The sequence below is a fragment of the Electrophorus electricus genome, chromosome 3 (genome assembly GCF_041902795.1).
Source record: "Electrophorus electricus isolate QZ-2024a chromosome 3, ASM4190279v1, whole genome shotgun sequence".
In the NCBI taxonomy this organism is placed as follows: Eukaryota; Metazoa; Chordata; class Actinopteri; order Gymnotiformes; family Gymnotidae; genus Electrophorus; species Electrophorus electricus.
This window is the reverse complement of record NC_137499.1, coordinates 31075356-31093665: the sequence shown is the minus strand read 5'-3', so window position 1 is coordinate 31093665 and position 18310 is coordinate 31075356. Positions and strand designations below refer to the sequence as shown.

Genomic DNA, 18310 nt, shown 5'->3' with positions numbered 1-18310 from the left:
AGGACACATGAGAACATTCATTTTTGGCTTTATTTGAATTATATAGATTTGTAAAATATCACAATGAATAGGTCCATCACAATTTATCAATACATTTCAGCACCGTATACTACTTCACTTAATTTGCTAGGAGTTTAACCTTTTTTTCTAAGGTTTGTTCTCTTTCGAGTATTTCTGAAATTACAGCAGCACTTGACTGCGTTTTCAATGGCATCTTTTGTTTTACAGCACATTTCCAACGAGCGGTCTACAGTTGCAGAAACATTTTATCGGGCGCCCCCTGTTTAAAACCAGTCCTGCCTGTGCTGATCACTTTAAACTGGTCAGCCCCACACCCTTTAGAAAAATCGATTATGAAAACACTCGGTACACCATAATCTGGGCAAAACGTACTACAAAGTAGAATGCTTTAAATTCGTAATTTAAAGTGTTCTATGGCTTAGGATACTTTTAGAGTCACTCTCTGAAATATGTAGGCTACTTTTCGCTCCACACAAGTTCTACTTTACCGTTTTTCAGTGCTTCATCTAGGCTGCTCACTATACGTTGTAATGATAACCACATGCCATCTTTTGTTCTACTACCGATCGTTTATATGTATGGCTATTCAGTGTATTCCCACGGGAACTATTAAATAAGAAGGGATCCTGTCAGTCAGTGTCGACGTGTATGGTCAGTCCACTGTCGAACGCTGTAGTTTGCATATGAGTTAACTTATCATTGGTTGCAGGAGTTCACAGTTTAATATCTTAATCATACGATAAACTCCTTACACTTATCTCTTTGGCGTCTCTCTCTCTTTCTGTCTCTCTCTTCACCCTCCCTCTCTCTCGTTCTGCCGCTATGCTATGCTGTTACCGGTGAATGGTAATCCCCTGCCGTCCATGGTTTACTCCAAGCCCGTGTTTAATTCCCTTAAACCCCCAACTGCCGCTCTGGTTACACACTGAACACGACAGACTGTGAACCGCTCTTGGTTATTAATAATTCACAAGCTATTGCACGTCTCCGACCGTCATCCACGGCCACGACTCGACTCACCGTTGGACCGGGTCTCACCTTTTTTGGCAGCTACTCTGTTTCTTATTACAATTATTTCATAGAATTTAGACGTGCGCGGCTCAGCACTAGCGCGTCATTGTCGTTCGCTTGGCATCAAAGTGCATTTCTTTAATGCGTCGTGAGCTGTGATTTCGCAATATCCACTGCGCCCAAAATGACGTCCTCTCTATAATTTCGTCTGTACAGTGAAGAGCAGGAGGTCCCGCGAATTCAAAGAGAGATCCACGGTGAAGAGTTCCCGGTGAAAAGGATGGAGACCGAGCGCCGATACGGCTGAAGTCTCCGGGAGACTGAGTTCGCGACAGCTGATTTGAAACAACGTAAGCAGAAACTTCTCGCTGACTGTGGCGAATGGCAGGATCTCGCCGCTGTCGCTGACTACACGTTGTGGCCGCGAACGACTTACCGCGCGGGGTAATTTGGAGGGCGGAAGGGACGATATCTGTCACCCTTGCTGCACCCAGCACTCCCTCAAAGTCCCGGTGCCGCAGCTCACAATTTGAGCAAAGTAACGCTTACCGACAGAGGACAGAAACACAGCGCATGCAACTGAAAAACTAGTTTGGATAATTCCCTTCTTACGGAGTTCGCATACTGTATAAAGTGATATTTTAGCAAAAATGTTCGGAGGCCCTAAGAGCGTGCAGCAATAAGGTTCTTTTGCTTTCGGTGTTACCGAAGAAACCAAGTCATTTGCGCTCCCTCTCACACACTTTTTTTTTTTTTTTTTTTTTTTACTTTTTTTCTGAAGGAGGAAAATGGGTCTTTGAGGCTGTTGGCAGTAATCCCCACTCCACAATGGTACGTGCTGTGTAAATCAACAATTTGTTCTTTTTGATAATTTAAAGATGTTAGTAAGTAAAAACAAAATGAAATACATTGTTCTAATGCCAGGCACTGTCTGCGCCATTAGAATATCATTCCACTTGCTTCAGGATACCTCACAAACTCCACGTAAAACAGCACAAAAGGTTTTGTATTCTGGTTCAATGCAAATCTTACGTTGATTCAACATCAAGTAGTAGAGTTTATTTGCACGATGTCGATTAGCCTGTGTATAGAAGAAAATATGTTCTCAAATTCGCAAGTATTTTATATCACGTCTGATTCCTCTAAATGTTTATAAGGCAGTTGAATGTTTAAACCAGCGCACTATAAGTGCTTGAAAAATACGTAGCTCCCTAAGTTGTCAGGTAGTAGGTAGGACCCATTTAACCACCAAGAAAAGCAAAAAAAGCAACACCTTTACTTTTTCCAAGTTTGTGCTGGTGTGTTTAACCAGACTTGTTATATATTACCAATTATTAACACAGAGGATATAAAAACAGAATCTTAAAATGTTTTTGACTAGTACTAGTGCGCTTTTTTAAAATTATGTAGTTAGTACACTTAGAACGTAATTCCAATGAACTATCTATACTTCTATCATGTGGAGCTTATCTAACACATACACTTGTAGCATGCTAACACTTAAAATTGTCACAACGCAGTATGTCACATGTAGCCTACCGAAGCTAAAAGGCCCGGGGTGACAGTGACCGTTTCTGCTCTGTCGAAGTAAACTGTATGCTAGAGGCCGTGTTTTTGTTTTGTTTTTTTTAAATCCCTGGGTGCAATTCATTCAAACGTTACAGTTATGTCAATTCTGCAGAGGGCCTGATACACTACCTTTTCACTACACTGCACCTAGCTTTTTACTGAAGATATTAGGTCTAGTTACCTATAGCTATAGACCTATAGACCTATAGCTACACTCACACACAAACGCAAGTGAAATATTCTACTAATTTTCAATGACATGGCTTTAAACCTTTATCTTACACATTGCATATCAGGACTGTGCCCTTATTCTATGTTTACTGGTGACTACAATTTGTATACAATGAAATAAAATATATGAGGGAAAACCATTTTGGATTAATCATGCCCTAAAATTTGTATAGTCCAACCAACCTGAATATGTAATGTGAACAGTCTATAACTAGCAGTAGCTGTGTCTGTTTCTACTAAACATCAAAAGCTGGAGATGTTTTGTCTCTTTTACAAAGCAATCACTGATCAAATCTGTCTTTCTGCACATCATTTTAAAACCCACCATTGCCTAAATGAACTGGAAGATCATTTCTTCTGCAGTTTCCTCCAGGGACTTTTTTTTGCCTTTTTTTTTAAATATCTGAAGAGTTGTCTGACTTGTCAGAACTGACCTGAGCTTGATGAGGATGCTTTCCTTTAGAGCTGGGTGATCCACATCCTTACAAATCAGAATAAAAGGACACTGGTTCATCAGTGTCTTTAAGTCAGAGAGGCCATGACCTGACAAGATGGTTTTTGGTTCCTGATCTCTCAGGAGCTGCGAGAGGTGCTGGGATCACTCAGGTTCAGCTGGTTCTGCAGATGAGATGCAACCTTGAAGCTGTTGATGAGTTCCAGGCGGGCCAGTATGAAAGTGCTTAAATATGGATAATTATTTGTTTACTTGCTTTTTGAAATGGCACATGTCCAAATAGGCCACTTTTTGAAGGAATCGAGGGACTGTATTCAGTCCTGGGCTCTGCTTGGGATTATCATCTTCTCTTTAAAACCCGAAGACTGAGCCACATTTAATTACTTGTTTCCAAACAACAATCAAAGCTGTAAACTTTTAATGGCTAAAAGCTGACAGCTCAGACTATTGTGGTATTGGATGTTTGTCAGAGTAAGCGTCGAGTTGGCACAGCAATATACACCTTCATCAAATGGTCTCTCTCTCAGTTTGAGTCTCATCTGAATGTGTGGGAGCTCAACGTAGTCTTCTTATTATTCACTTTAATGTGTGGATGCTACAAAAATGTGAAGCTTCCTATCTATATCTAAAATAGGGATTGTAGCCCTGCTACAAGTCCAACTATGTTCTTTTTGAAGAATTGGAATTGGGAGTGTTGTCAATTATTTAGTGGACCTTTTTGTGAAAGTTCAATTCATAATGCAGCAAAGATACATTTATCTCATCTCCAAGAGAAAATGAGAGATGTTTCAGAAAATGAGAAACATATTCAGAATATTTTTTTTATTTACTCTTTGGTTGTCCCTCCCTACAGATGGGATAGTCATATCAACAGGGGTACGAGTACAGATCATATTAGTGCCCTATGGTTCAGTGCTGCATGGTGCCATGGCCCAGCAACAAACCTCGCTGTTTCAGTATTATGGCTAAGGCCATACTCACATACTGGAAAAGTAATCATACATTGATCCTTATTGCTGCTTTTTTGTGTGAATACAATATGACAGAACCATCCCTCCCCCCACCTTAAAAATAACAGCACAAACCAAGGGCTTCTGCATATCCAATACAAATTTTGTATTCCCCATAATATTTCATGAGAGGACTTTACAATGACTTTAAACCATATTGCCTCTATGGAAGGAAATTATAGCAGCATATAGCTCCACAGGCCTTGCCAACAAACAATAAGCAGTCTCCCATCTACAGCCCCCTTTCTTTCACCATTATATCCCCCATCCATGCAGTTTTCTTTCCTCCTCTCCAGAGATGCAGGTATGAAATATCACATTTTCCAGCATTTTTCCCTGAAGTGGCCCTGGCAGGTGTTCACACAGCGTACATTTCTCCTTTTATATACACCCCCCTCCACACAGCAATTTTTAACAAACAAGTCTGCCCCCCTCCCATTTGTCTTTGATGGGTTTGCCATATTACCTAGGTTTGGAGAGAGTTAATGGGCATGTAGAGATCCTGTGAATTCCCACTCACCCACTCGAAATGTGCTATCTGCAAAAGGCGCGGGAGAATCACAGTGGGTTGTTGATTGTTACTGAGTTGATGGTGATGGTGAAGTCAATGATGATCTGAGGAAATATTCCCAAGAAACAGGAAGAATTGTTGTTGGTGTGTCAGAGTTGCATGCCAGCCCCATGGGTTGTGATGTGTGTAGCAGGGCTCGTGTAGTGGAGGGATAGCTAATGGATGGGGGGTTATGCTGTCTCCATGTGCTTTGATTTATTCACTGCCATGACTAAATGCCAAGTGGGCCATCTCTCAATCTACATACATACTGTTTAAAATAAATCATTGTGGGGGGGGGGGCAAGAGAGGGAGTAAATGAGAGAGGGAGTGTGAGAGAGAGAAAGTATTATGAAGCAAGGGGAGCTTGCAGCAAATCAGCAATTTTTATTATTACTACATTAGCTGCTGATGGCTTATATCTTTATTGCAGACCACAGATCTAACAACTCAAGTAAATAGAAGTAGCATACTTTAAGTATTTCTGTTTACCATTTCCTAATTATCAGGTTCTTTGAATCCTCATGTAGGTCACAGGGCCTTGTTTCTTTGAATGTATTAATTAAGAGAGGCCATTTTGCTGAGGGCTGGCCATATGGATTGGGCATATGCTGCATATATGTAGAAAAGCATGGTATATATAATTGATACCATGCTCCATAAAAAAACCCATAGAGAGGGAAAAGGAGGCCAGTGCTAAAGGGGATGACATCAAACGATCAGGGCAGACTTAAACAAACGATCAGGGCAGACTCAAATGATCAGGGCAGACTCAAGTGATCAGGGCAGACTCAAACAAATGATCAGTGCAGAATCAAACAAATGATGCCTCTTTAAAGTGTGTAAGCAAATTAAGCAGGATCTAGACAGAGAGAGATGGAGACAAATACACACAGAGAGAGAGAGAGAGAGAGAGAGAGAGAGAGAAAGACTGTTGACACTGTTGACAGTTGAATGTTTGTTTACAATCTTTCAGTCTAACTCTCTGTTCATTGTCACTTAAGTAAACAACACCTTATGAGGATGCTTATGTAAACAGCTCATTTTGAGGACCCTGTCATGTTTGTATGTGATCAGTGTCTTTTATAAACAGTTTCAAGATAATTAATTAAGTAAAAGTTACCATTATTATGGAAAAAGGAATCAATATGCCAAGAGTTGCATATGGCTCTCCAGGTATCTTGCAGCACACATAAAATGTGCCAAAGCAAGTGTTTGACCAAATCAGATTTTCCACTTACCTCAAGCAAAGTGGATCAACATTGCTTCAAGCAGCAGGAGCTAATGATGTAAAGTGCACACCAAATCTATCACATGAATGCCAAAAATTATGTCAATTTATAAAGCAGATATTGAGTTGTCCAAGTAATTATTGGCACTGTGAATTTAATTTGTTCCATAACAGATGAACATTGCAGTGGTAGCAGTATTTTATTTTCACATAGATTTGTACAAATTTAAATGTTTTTGTCAAATTTTAAGCCACTATTTCTCACCATGTGCAGAAACAATGTAACATGAATGCACATATGTGCATCAAACTTAGACATAACTTAGTGAATGGGAATACTATGACAGCTAGCAAAGGTAAATCACCCTACATATTTAAGCATGTGTTGGATATGAAGGTAATTATGCTTCATATTTTACAATAGTAAAAAAATAACATTCTGACATTTTAGAGAATAATTTTTTAAATGGCAGTTCTTCAACACACAGCATCTTCTGATGGAAATAGATTACAATATTGGTGTGCATTGTGCATCATGGAAATTAGTAGAAAATACCTTTCATTACTTGTGCAATGCTTCACTGCAATGCTAAGTTAGCAATGTACCAACTCAGCCCTGCCTTGGATGATTGACCATACTTGTGGCCACTGGACAATCATGTAAATTAGATTTTTCATCATATTATGTCTTTTAAAGGCAAATTCATGATATGCAATGTGAACTCTGACAGTAATTTCAGATGATTTTATGAAATTGGCTGGTTCATGGGAGGCATGAAAAGCTTATGGAATTAACCAGAGGAAGTAACGGTTAAGCTTGGCCTTGTAGTGTTGATCTCCAAGACAAACACAGTAAAGAACACCCTGCTTCCAAAAGCAAAATGGCCATCTGTACACACACTGATTCATTTTTGGATGGAATATTGTTGAGATACAATTTTGTGTAACTGAGAAGTACTGCATTGTTATCACGCACCAGTGCAGTTTAATCAGTTCAGCCTTCGAACGCATGTTTATACATTCTGAGGTTTGTAGAGGCTGCAGGGAGAGGGAGGGAAAGGCAGGCAGTCACTCAGTGCTGGGGATATGAATAGCTTGTGTAGCAGCCACAGCTTGGTTAGCCAGAGTCTGGGACTTATTATAGTGCACTGTGTGTGGGTGTGGGTGTGGGTGTACGTGTGTGTGCCTGTGCATATGTCCGTTATGTTAATGTTGTGTGTATTATTATATGAGAGTATATGGCAGTGGACTGAACCTTTTTAACATGTGTGTGCATGCTCAAGTTTGAATCAAATGCATGTTATCTGATTTGTTAAATTCACAGGGATTTTACAGTCTCAGCCTAAAACTGAGCCAAGTTTCATCAGAGTTGCCTGTGTAATGAAATAGGTCTGCATGTTTACATAGCTACATACAATTTTAGGCAAACATTGCTGACCTGGGACAGATTTCCTGCTATACATTGATCACATAACAGTGACTTTGTGCTCGAAAACATAACTTTGTGCTCGAAACCCACTGGCCTGGGTACAGTGCTCTTGCTCCCTGGCTCGATATATCCTGGCTTTGTGTGCTGCCATGCTGCCTGGTCTAGCAGCTCTGTTGAGGCTATAGTGGGAGAGAGATCTCAATCAGCCAGCTCGGCCATGGCTCTTCCTCAGCATACAAATGACTCGGTGTGAATGGGGCTGACACTTGCCGACAACACAAACCACCTGGGCGGCCGTGTGGGGAAAAGGGCCCTGCTGCGCTCCTGCCCAATGCCAAATGAGTCACGGCTATAGTGGGGAGTCAGCAGGTGAGCACTGGGACCAGCCGCACACAGCCGGTTAGGCTGTGCTCGACCCAAAGAGGGGCATTGAGGGGCCATCGAGTGACCCGCTGAGAGATGTGGCGGGCACATACTGAGGCCCACACTGGTACCTGGGAAGTGTGCTTATATTGGTACAATGTGCAATGTACAATGTGCTTATGTCTGGGCCAGCTGCTCTGGACAGCCAGCACAGGGCAACTCCGTGTGGACAAACGATGCAGGAAATGCTTTTGTTGTTGATTACAAGATAATAACTGTTGAACAACGAGATTAATGTCAGCATCTTTCTTGTGATTTGGACAGGAAGATACTCTATAAAAATATAAATATGCCATTGTTTTGGTAAATGAATTATAACTAGGATAATCTTGCAAATAATGTTGATGAGAAATAAAAAGATGTGAGAGAAACTGCAATAATGGAGATTTGACTTTTATATTACATTTCAGGCCACCGAAACCTTTCTGGTGAATGAAGACCCATCCAGAGGTCCTGGGATGCCAGAATGCTTTGTAGTGTCTGATTCCTACAGGGTATGCTTCACTATTACTATTATCCCTATTATTGCAATTATTATTATCCTTATTGTTGTTATTATTGATTTGTTATTTAAGTCAGCTGTAATTACAGTGATGGAGTGTCCACTTTCATGCTCTTGATAATTACACCGCAGTCATAATGTCATTCACAACTCAGCTGCAAGCCATTACCATCATTATTTCCACACACACTTAAAGCAGAAAAAGAAGAAACATTACAACTCAGCCAAAGTACCGCTCTCTCGTGGGAACGAAAATTATAACAATAATGTGCAGTACACTTGAATCAAATAAGAAGACGAAATGGAGGGAAGAGAAGGAGGGAGACAAGGAAGGGGAGGTGAGAGAGTTCTAAAATTGACTGCACACACCTAAAAAAAAGGCTCATTGTTTAAAATTCCACTCAGCTCATTTGTGTTTACAGAAAAGGGAGTAAAATAAAATGCTCATAAAAATAGGGGGATGGGATAAAACGCTGGTGGGATGAGGGGTTGAGACAGGGAGGGATGGAGGGATGGAGGGATGGCTCTCTAAGCTCATAGATGACTGAAAATGGGGCAGCTAATGAGCTGGGAGCCGGTTTTCTTGTCTTTGTTTCTTTTTGTTTCCAACGGATAGCTTTTGCCAAGTTTCTCCGAGAAAATCTGGGTTGCTCTGGCATATCGAGTGTCTTGGGGTGCAGAGTTAGCTGAAAATGGAGGGAAAATGGCAGGGCATGATTGGTGGAGAAGTAGGGGAGAGGGTGGGACATCTAAATGACTATATTGGATATTAGGGATCAGTGAAACTGCAAGTATGAGGAACGTGCCTGGTGAAGCAGTCCTGCACTTGAGTAATATGGTAAAAACATCAGAACAGAAAAAGTGCTAATTCAGTCCATATATCTTTGGTGACCCTTGTGGTTATAATGAAAGCTCTCAGAGGCTTATTGTCCTCGGAGCACCAGAAACGTTTTGTGGCTGATCGCCGAGTCTTGCTGGTGTCCTGTTTGTCTTGATGAGAGTAAGTTTTAGCCTTATAGTTAACATGGTAGCAGTCAGTGTTTGAACCATCTCCACACTACACAGCTGTAATACAGAAGATTTAAGAATAACTTAACACCTTGCAGATGCTGCCACGTCACATCAAAGCTTAGTACATATCATATCCAATCTAGCCCCAGCATATGGTTCTTCCATGTGGTAGTAAATGAGAAGGTTATCCACTCCCACCACTAAATGCTGTATGCTACATGCACCTTCTTAAACATTGTTCATCAGTGTCAGGAAAATTCCCTTCTAAATATCAGACCATACCTTCAACTCAGTTATGCCTTGTGTAACCACGAGAAGTTATGATGTAGTAGTGGCAAAGGCAGCTGGATCCTCCCATAGTGTGTTCAGAGCACCTCAGTACTTTGAGGAGGTTCCTCACGGGAGAACATGACCTTTTTAGGTTGAACTTATGCATGCAGTTGCAACGGTCATGCATGGTCACCAACACTGTCAGGGAATGTGCTCCACTACCTGTTCTCATTTAGCTACAGTATGTGCAGCTGATGTGGTCTGACCTAACCTCATGCCCCCCAACCCTCCCACCTCCCCACCACTGCCCAAGCGCAGCCTCCTTCCCCCTTCCCTCATTGCATCTCTCCGTTGACTGTGTGTGGTTATTGGCCACACAGTGTCTACTTCGCTCTTTGTTTCCCCTGCAGTGGCTTGTGGTGTTTCTGCACAGGCGGCAGGCCTCATAAATCTGGAGGCCTTGGGTGTCAGCTCCAAACTTCAGCACTGCTTCACCCCCACCAAGCCCCCCCCCCCACCCCCCACCTAGAGACAGTCTCTAGAACCTCACTTGATTTTCCTACACCTCCTGCCTTTGTAATGCATATTCCTCTGTATTCTATCTGACACGTTTCTCTTTAATTTATAATATAAGCTGCTTCAACTATCGTACATTCAGGTCTTGGAAAACTTGTGTATAGCATTGTGTACAGAGCCATTTTAGCCATCAACCTAAACCTGGTATTTTTCCAGTTTTCTCCTCCATTCTCAAATACCGCAAGTGTTCTGTTTTGAATATGATTTTACTATGCCTCTTAAAAGCAAACTGTTTGCAATATGCTGTTATTTAGCTTGCGCTGTATAGCTTGTAGCAACTTATAACAAATGTTAATGTTCTAGTGTTGAAACTTTGGAGAAATCCTTGTTTATACTGTTATTTTATATATATTTAATAGATGCACAGAATTAAGTCAGGCTCCATCACTGTAGTTATTTAGCATGGTACGTTGCACCAACGTGTTTTATTTCTGTAGCCTACATAAACTATTTTTGTTTTTTTTGATAATTTACCAGGATTATTATTCGTTTTTTATTCGATCTGACATGCGCTTGCTTCAAGAGCCACATGAAATATAGTTCGCTGTTAATTCTGCGAAAGATTATGTTGTCTCTTAAAATATAAAATCATTCATCACGTCTTTACTAACTGGGATATAACATGTAGACATACATTTTGCATTCACAGTCGTAGAGTCTGGTCTGCGCCGTGATCGTTCCGTCACAAAACGACCTTTTGCTTGGCCAAAGCTGCCTGGTCCGTACTCGCGTTCGCCAGCGCTCGATTTGTGCGCACTGATTTACAAAATCACTAGTCGTACGACTCGTAAGCGTTTTCATGTGGAGCATAGCATCCTCTTCAAGTCAACGCGGTAGGCACACTGATAAGCCGTTAATTTAATCGTTCGTGGCGCTCCCCTGAGCTAGAGCGGGGAGAGAGGGAGCGCGAGAGAGGCAGTGGTAGTGGGAGGGAGAGAAAGTTTTTTCTTCTCAAAACTTTGTGTGAGCTTTCACTTTCAGCCGCCTAGGCGGGGTTAGCAGTACAGCATGGAGTGACCGAGGCAAGACGGCGAGCGATTGCAATGCAGCACTACAGCGAACTTCTATCCAACTTAACTAAGCTCTCCAGTTTTCAAATCTAAAAATAACCATGTACTCCCCGTACTGCTTGACACAGGTAAATGTAATGATTACTTTATTACTTGCACTTCCGTTAACGTTGAGTTTGTTGTTAGGTGTTCCCCCTACTTGCGACTATTTAATAATTGTGTTTGAGCTCATTTCGGTCTCTGCCGCTCTCTGGTTCTATTTAACAGAATATCTCCGTCACTTTCCGTGTTTGATGGCATTTTTCCAGCTGACTTTCTTACGCGATACATTGCACATGGTTTGTGAAGAAAATGGCGCTTCGCTCGAATCTATTTAATATAAAAGGAGGGAGAAGAGGAGGAGGACAAGCGCGAGCGCAGATAGACTTTGGACTTCAGTTTAGAGTTACATCTCATTTTCACTTCCGAATCCAAGTCTCGACCAAGGAAAACACAAGAGACGTTGGAGGTTCGCGGTTGCAGAAAATTAAATCTTAGTAAAAAAAATCGTTTCTTAGCAGTTTAATGTGAGTGCTTTTGTTGAGTGTGTTCGGCCGTCAATCCTATAGATACTGATTGTTGAAATATTTTTTTTTGGGGTAAGCCAAAGGTCGCCACCACTGTCACACATTGAATGTAGCGTTCTGCCAGCTTTTTTCCATACTAAACAATGAATGGCGTAATGCATTTATGTAGATAACAGTTAACGAACTGTTTTGCAACATGGGAAATCATCTGGTGTCATTCGTCCGATGTGGATCTATTGCAAATATGGAATTTGTTATGAAGAACTGAACCCCTCCATATGATAACTTACTTATAAGGCATCCAGAAAATATTGCTGTTTCAAGGACATTTTTGCTGTGGAATTCAAATGAATATATGCACAGAAATAAAAACATGGGTTTTGGTGGGGAAAATGTGGGTCCTCTTAGAATCATTATTGCTTAAATGCACTGACAGTTGGGATTTTTATGGTCATCGCTCTTAACAGTTATGCTTATTATCCAAACCTGTGATACTTTCCCTAAAGCTGTTCTAGGTTTTTGGATTCTACACAACTTAAGTTAAAAATACTTTTAAATTAGAATTTTATAGCCTTCTTCAAATATAGAATGGTGTAGCAGAAATGTACTGTTTTATTTTAGCATTTGCTGCAGTTGTAACTAATTCCTATAAAAAAGAAAATCAAAACAGTTTTGTATTAAATTTGGCTGGTGTTTGCCCATCAGATCTGATTCATGCTCTAAAAATAGGATGTGCAATAATAGACGATTTCTCCAGGCTTTTGTTCATAATAAAAAGCATTACTTTAAGATGATGTGGTGATGTGCCAAACCTCATCTCCTTAAGATGAACTCTTCTTGTTTTTTGGGGGTAACTGCATTCATGTCTATATAGCATTGTTTATAACTTTTATTTTTATATTGCTTTGGGCATTTAGTATGTTCCTCTTGCAGTTCAGAAAAAGAGCTCTTTGTGTATGTTTTCTTGTCCTAAAAAAAACAAAAACGAATAATATTGTATGTTTGGCACTCGAACCAAACATCGGTTTTTGTGCTGCTATTAAAAAGTGGAAAGTATGTTTGTTATTATAGTTTTACAATAGAGTAACATGTCAATTATAGTTCCAGCTTTCTGCAGATACTGACATAATGTAATTTTCATTTTCTAAAAAGAGCTGGTCAAGATGGCTACGATATTGCGATCACCCGTCCCCCATCACATGAAAATTTATTTTAGCTATGTTTCAGTGAACAGCAGAAAAGCACTGTACCTTTTTAGATGTTGTGCAATTGATCAGGAATTTCTTTAGTTCTTTAGTTTGGCAGCAGGGTGTGTGTGGGGAGGACAAAGCGGTGGAGGTTTACACACGGAGAGACCACAAACTGTCTGTTTTCACTGAGAAATGCCACAGTCATCCAAATGCCTCCATAATTTCCTCATTTCATTTCGACCTACCAGAACACAAACTCTCTCCTTCATCAGCTTCTCTGAACCCACAGTTTGTATGGTTTCTTTCCTCCAGTAGCAGAGTTGACATGCCTAGTGTTTTCCTGCGTAACTCGAATGGATCTGTTTCTGAGGTGTACTGTCGAGCCCTTCAGCTTGCTTTTGCTGAAGCCGTAGTATTTCCTCTTACCCAGCGGGAGTGACAAATATTAGCCACCCTTTAGCACATTCCTGGCCACTTCCAGAAGGTTGGCTGTGCAGGTTTAGGCCTCCTTGCTGGGTCACGACAGTTATTTATCCCAGGGCAGACAGTCAGCCGTTAGAGCTTGTGAGAGGTGTAATTAATTCCTGATCAGTAGTCTTATTAAAAGAGCTGCACTTTCATGCCTCTGTAACTGGTATAGAGCAGTGTTGACAGAGCGGGAGCGAAACACACATAGAGAGATTGTGTGTTTCTTAGGGTTTGTGGGCTATAGCCTGCTTTGCATTTTGAAATGTTTAACAGTAGTTATCACAGTTATATTTCTGAATCACAAGAAACAGCCTTATTTCTCAATGAAATGTGCAATTTTTTAAGGCCATTGTCAGGTGAACTGAATAAGTACCTGCAGTTGTGAGTAACTGGATACTCTTTTCAATGTTTCATTCTCAATTCATCTGTCTATAAACATAACTAAAAGTGCAGTTTGGTCTGTGTCCCGTATGGTGCATTATGGGAAAATGGCAAACTGTCTACAGGTTGGACATTTATTTATCAGTTACATTTAGTGTGAGGGATTTCTAAGCCAGGGGTACTGTTTCTGTAAGCAGATCAGGGCAGAATTATCTCCTTTGTCTGAAATCCACATATTTACTGGCTTATGTTGCATTGAACCTTGTGTACCTCTGTTCTAGATGAAACAGCATTAGTGAATGAAATACCACTGGAAAAGCAAATAAGCTATACAATATTGTAATATTACAAAATGGCCTCTGGCTTTTCTTGGCTTGGACCAAATTTTTTTAAAGGATGTAGAGAAAATTGCTGTGTGAGCATTTTTTGAGAAGTTTTTTTTCTTTCCTCCGTTCACTTATCATTTTATAGCCTTGAGGTTTTCTCCATAGAATATAAAAAAAGGCCTCTGGAATTAATACGTTTTGTGATTATTGTCGCTGTTATGCAGCATTTAGGAATAGTATAACAATAGAGCTTGCGTTCAGCGCGTGTACTTTCCATTAATTAAAAAATAATTGATAACAGAACCAGGAGCCAAATACACAGGTGGTGCACATATGCATTAGTTGTTTTCATATGAGTGTGTATAAGTAAGTGAGAGGAATTTTGTATTATTTTTAAGTAACATATCAAGTTGCTACAGTGGAGTCTTTCCCCGGGCTGAAAACGTTTTGTGCATGCAATGGCCGTATTCTTCCAGCGGAATAGAACTCTCAACGGCACGTCACCGGGCGACCTCAGTTTTGCTTTGGAATTTTAGGGCTTCGTGTCTGACAGATGCATTTACATTTTTGTTTGCTTAATTGCGGTTCATAATTAAAAATGGATTGGAAAAGTCAGATATGACAACAAATGTAAACAATCAAATGAATAATTGATAGTGATAAAAGCTTTTCTGGACTGGAGTGGAATGGAATGGAAAGGAATGATGTAGTGCGGTTTGGATTGCGGGGGATAATGCATAATGACGCTTATTAAAACGCCAAAATTCAAATACACGGAATGACATATATATGAGGTGAGCTTCCGTTTTCGGTGATGGTAGGATATCTGACTACATTTTTTAATTTAGGTAACAAAAAGGTTATTGTGTCTAGAAATTCCAGATCTCCGTTTAAAACTTATGCTTCCAGTCTGTTCTCTCCAGCACGTTTTAATCTAATCTAAAACGCATTTTAGTATGCCAGTATTATTATTTTTGCCTTGTATTAAAAAATACAAATAAAAAATATCAGGGAGATCACAAAGGCTAAAATGCGTGTTGATTTTTATTACTCCGTCCCGGACGTGTAGCCTAGGTCGTATTAAATCGTTATTTTTTGCTCCGTTTCAAAAATCTAGCTATATGATTGTGTTGAATGGTAGGCTACTTATATAGACGAGTTTAATTTGTGTAAATTCGTCTAAGAAACCACAAGCTGTATATTGAGCAGGGGTTGTTTTTACCCCCAAACCCACAATTTATCGGTTTATATTGATGTGCTAGGTTTGTTTGTTTGTTTTAGTTTTTGCTGATGTATCCATTTGCTGTCATCCTAGTCTTAAACAAAGTTAAGTACTTTCTTTATTAGGCTATACGTCCATTGAGGATGGGCCGCGAGCTTGACCCTCTCATAGAGGCATGTGCACTAACTACGCCAGGCTATTCCCCTTCCAATATACTCCATTAATCTGTTTATTTAATTTAAAACTCATATTTCCGATTTTTGAATTATAATTTTATATACAGGTTTGCTCCAGTGTCTGAACGTTGAGATGACGCTGTCAGATAAGGTTCACGCCAGCAAAACGAATTGCTTCGTGACTTTCAGCGTCGGGTATAGACTATAAACCTACTAGGTAACGTATTTGTAAACAACCTTCAAATTGTTTGGTCTTGAAATGATTAGGCTACAATTATATAACGCTTATGTAATACTCAGACTGAAAAATCTAAGAAAGTTGTGCAGTTGGCGACATCAAACCTAATGCATGTTTTCAATATGGCACCGTTCCACATTTAAACAATTTAGCCTATTTGATAAGGCACTTTTAATTCAATTAGTCTGGTTTAAAATTAAAAACACATTAAAATGTCTTGTGCACAGCATTAAAAAAATCCACATAAATCTTAGATTACATAGACATTAGTTTTTCATATGGCATAATTAGGCTAAAACTTAGAGAAAAAGTTTGCTTTTTTGTCCAACTTCCATTGTTCTCTGTGCAGGTTTTATAGACCTTGCAAAGATGGTTAATAAAGTCCATCAGAATAAAGGTTTAGCCACTATTAGGAAATTGGTCAGTAGGAGATGTTAGCCTGTGCACAATACTGAACAGTGAGTGTTATTACCAGTCAGATGGATATTTGCACTGAGGTCATCTAGCTACTATAGACTACACTTTTCTCTGAAAACTACATTTAGTCATATTTGGAGAGGTGAATGCTCCATATATCTTCAGCAGCTCAGTGTGCACTCTCTCACTCTCCAGGCCTGGAAAATGAGTTGGAACAGCTGTTCAGAGGATTAAAATCTGATGGAACCATGGTCTGAATAAACAGAATTGTGGGACATTGTAAAATTAAAGGCACACATACACAAGCACACATTCACCACAACTCACTTGCAAATTCATTCACACGCAAATATGGCTACATAATCATCTCAAATATAGTCTCACTTATTCATTCATTCAAGCTTCTATTTCTTACATATTTAATTACTCTCACTGTTACACACACACACCAACACACAATTTCAAGCAGTTGTCCAGTGCCATGATGCAGATTAGGTCCATGTGGCATTATCACTGGCTTAGTCAGTGTTGCAGGATCTTAGTTTTTTAGGCTGGAACACCAATTACATTTGCACCACTCTGCAGCTGCATGGCAGTAGCTGTCGGCTGGTTGGACAGTGAGCACAATGTGCAGGGCTCACTGGACACTTTTGAATAGAAGGAAAACCTTTTGCAGACCACGTGTTCAGTGGTATTGTATTACTACATGTATTCCAATATTCTACTAGAGCAGTGAATTAAAATATAAAGCATTTTATAAAGCATATAAAGTGCACCTCCCTTCGCCCATATTTCACATGTCCCAGTGAAATGGTGATGGGTTTGGGGGTAATGGTGTGACATTCTAAGAAGATTATGAAGGTAATTCCTTCATAAAAAATGACAAGCTGCCTGTAAAATTCCTAACTTGAAAAAACGGCTGGAAAATTAGGAAGGGCAGGGAAGGGGAAGGCTCTGTGTTCATTGCCCAAGGCAGAGACACCCCTGTGCTGTGCGTTAATGCCAAAGGCAAGCAGGTACCGTGGAGGAAGGCCGTCCGCTGGTACCGGGTCGGACTTGTTTGGCAGCGCTGTAACTGTGCCCGGCGCCGGCGGCAGTGCCAGCCTCGCAAAGGGACATCGTGTTCCTTTTACTTATTCATTGGAGCCGGGGCCTCCATCTTCTCCTGTAGCCTGCCACCATGGCTCCTGTTCGCTTCGTCCACAGGGTCAGTGATGAGAAAAACCTGTAAACAACAAGCTATTGTGATACTCCGTGGTCTCAGATTAACCAAGTTGTGGTCAGTGCCTTTTGTAATTGAGGTTCACAGTTTGTATTGTGTGTTAAAAATAAGCAAGAATGGTTTACATTCAGCAATAAAAAATGCATCTGAACATGGACACATCTAGCTTTATAGAGGGCAGTACATGAGTACATTTTCAGCACATAGTTAGTTAATAAATCCCTAAAGAGCTTTTGTTGTTTTCCTATCAGTGTATTCGCTTGTGACCTAAACAAAGGCAGCCTGAATTGGACGTGTGTTGGCAGACGGGAATGTAGCTTAGAATTAAACATCATTTAGTTTTTTATCTTGAGCTGTATGCAGAGGAGCCCGAATCGATCGCCCCTCGTTTGCTATCTGCACAGCTGTCCCAGTATCCGTGGAGAATGGACTCCTGCTGCTATTGCCATGGGAGTCTCCAGCCAAGAAGAATAGGAGGATATCCAGTGTGTGTGTGTGTGTGTGTGTGTGTGTGTGTGTGTTTGTTCTCCTCCCTTCCCCTTTCGCTCATGTCACTCCTGGCATGGATTAGGCCTTGGCAGAGCCCTGGCAGTGCCCGTAGCTCCACTGCGGCTCTGTGGTTGCTGATATGTTGTGCTGTTGCCATGGTTATGGAACACACACTCGAACACAAGCACAAATTACATAATTGAGTCTGCATATACATATGCCACGAAACCGTATTTTTTTCCCCCGCTTTCTGGATGGAAAGTAAGTAAACGATCAGAGCTGATCAGAGTTGAGATCTCTGGGAGAAACAGAGAAGG

At 40.5% G+C, this 18310-nt stretch overlaps 1 protein-coding gene across 5 annotated transcripts in view; it reads left to right on the top strand.

Annotated features, from left to right (window-relative positions):
• The first annotated feature begins 949 nt into the window (after window positions 1–949).
• The window catches only part of nfixb (nuclear factor I/Xb), a 105546-nt gene continuing 88185 nt past the window's right edge, over window positions 950–18310 (top strand). Inside the window, exons 1-3 of one of the 5 annotated variants that reach the window (XM_035526130.2) lie at window positions 950–1382; window positions 1814–1863; window positions 8340–8423. In XM_035526130.2, the coding sequence (XP_035382023.1) occupies window positions 1861–1863; window positions 8340–8423 (87 nt within the window). In that variant the 5' untranslated portion in view covers window positions 950–1382; window positions 1814–1860. Of the gene's footprint in view, window positions 1383–1813; window positions 1864–8339; window positions 8424–11094; window positions 11427–18310 lie in introns of those variants that run through there. The other 4 variants (XM_081711066.1, XM_081711071.1, XM_081711067.1 and 1 more) reach the window with 4 other exon arrangements.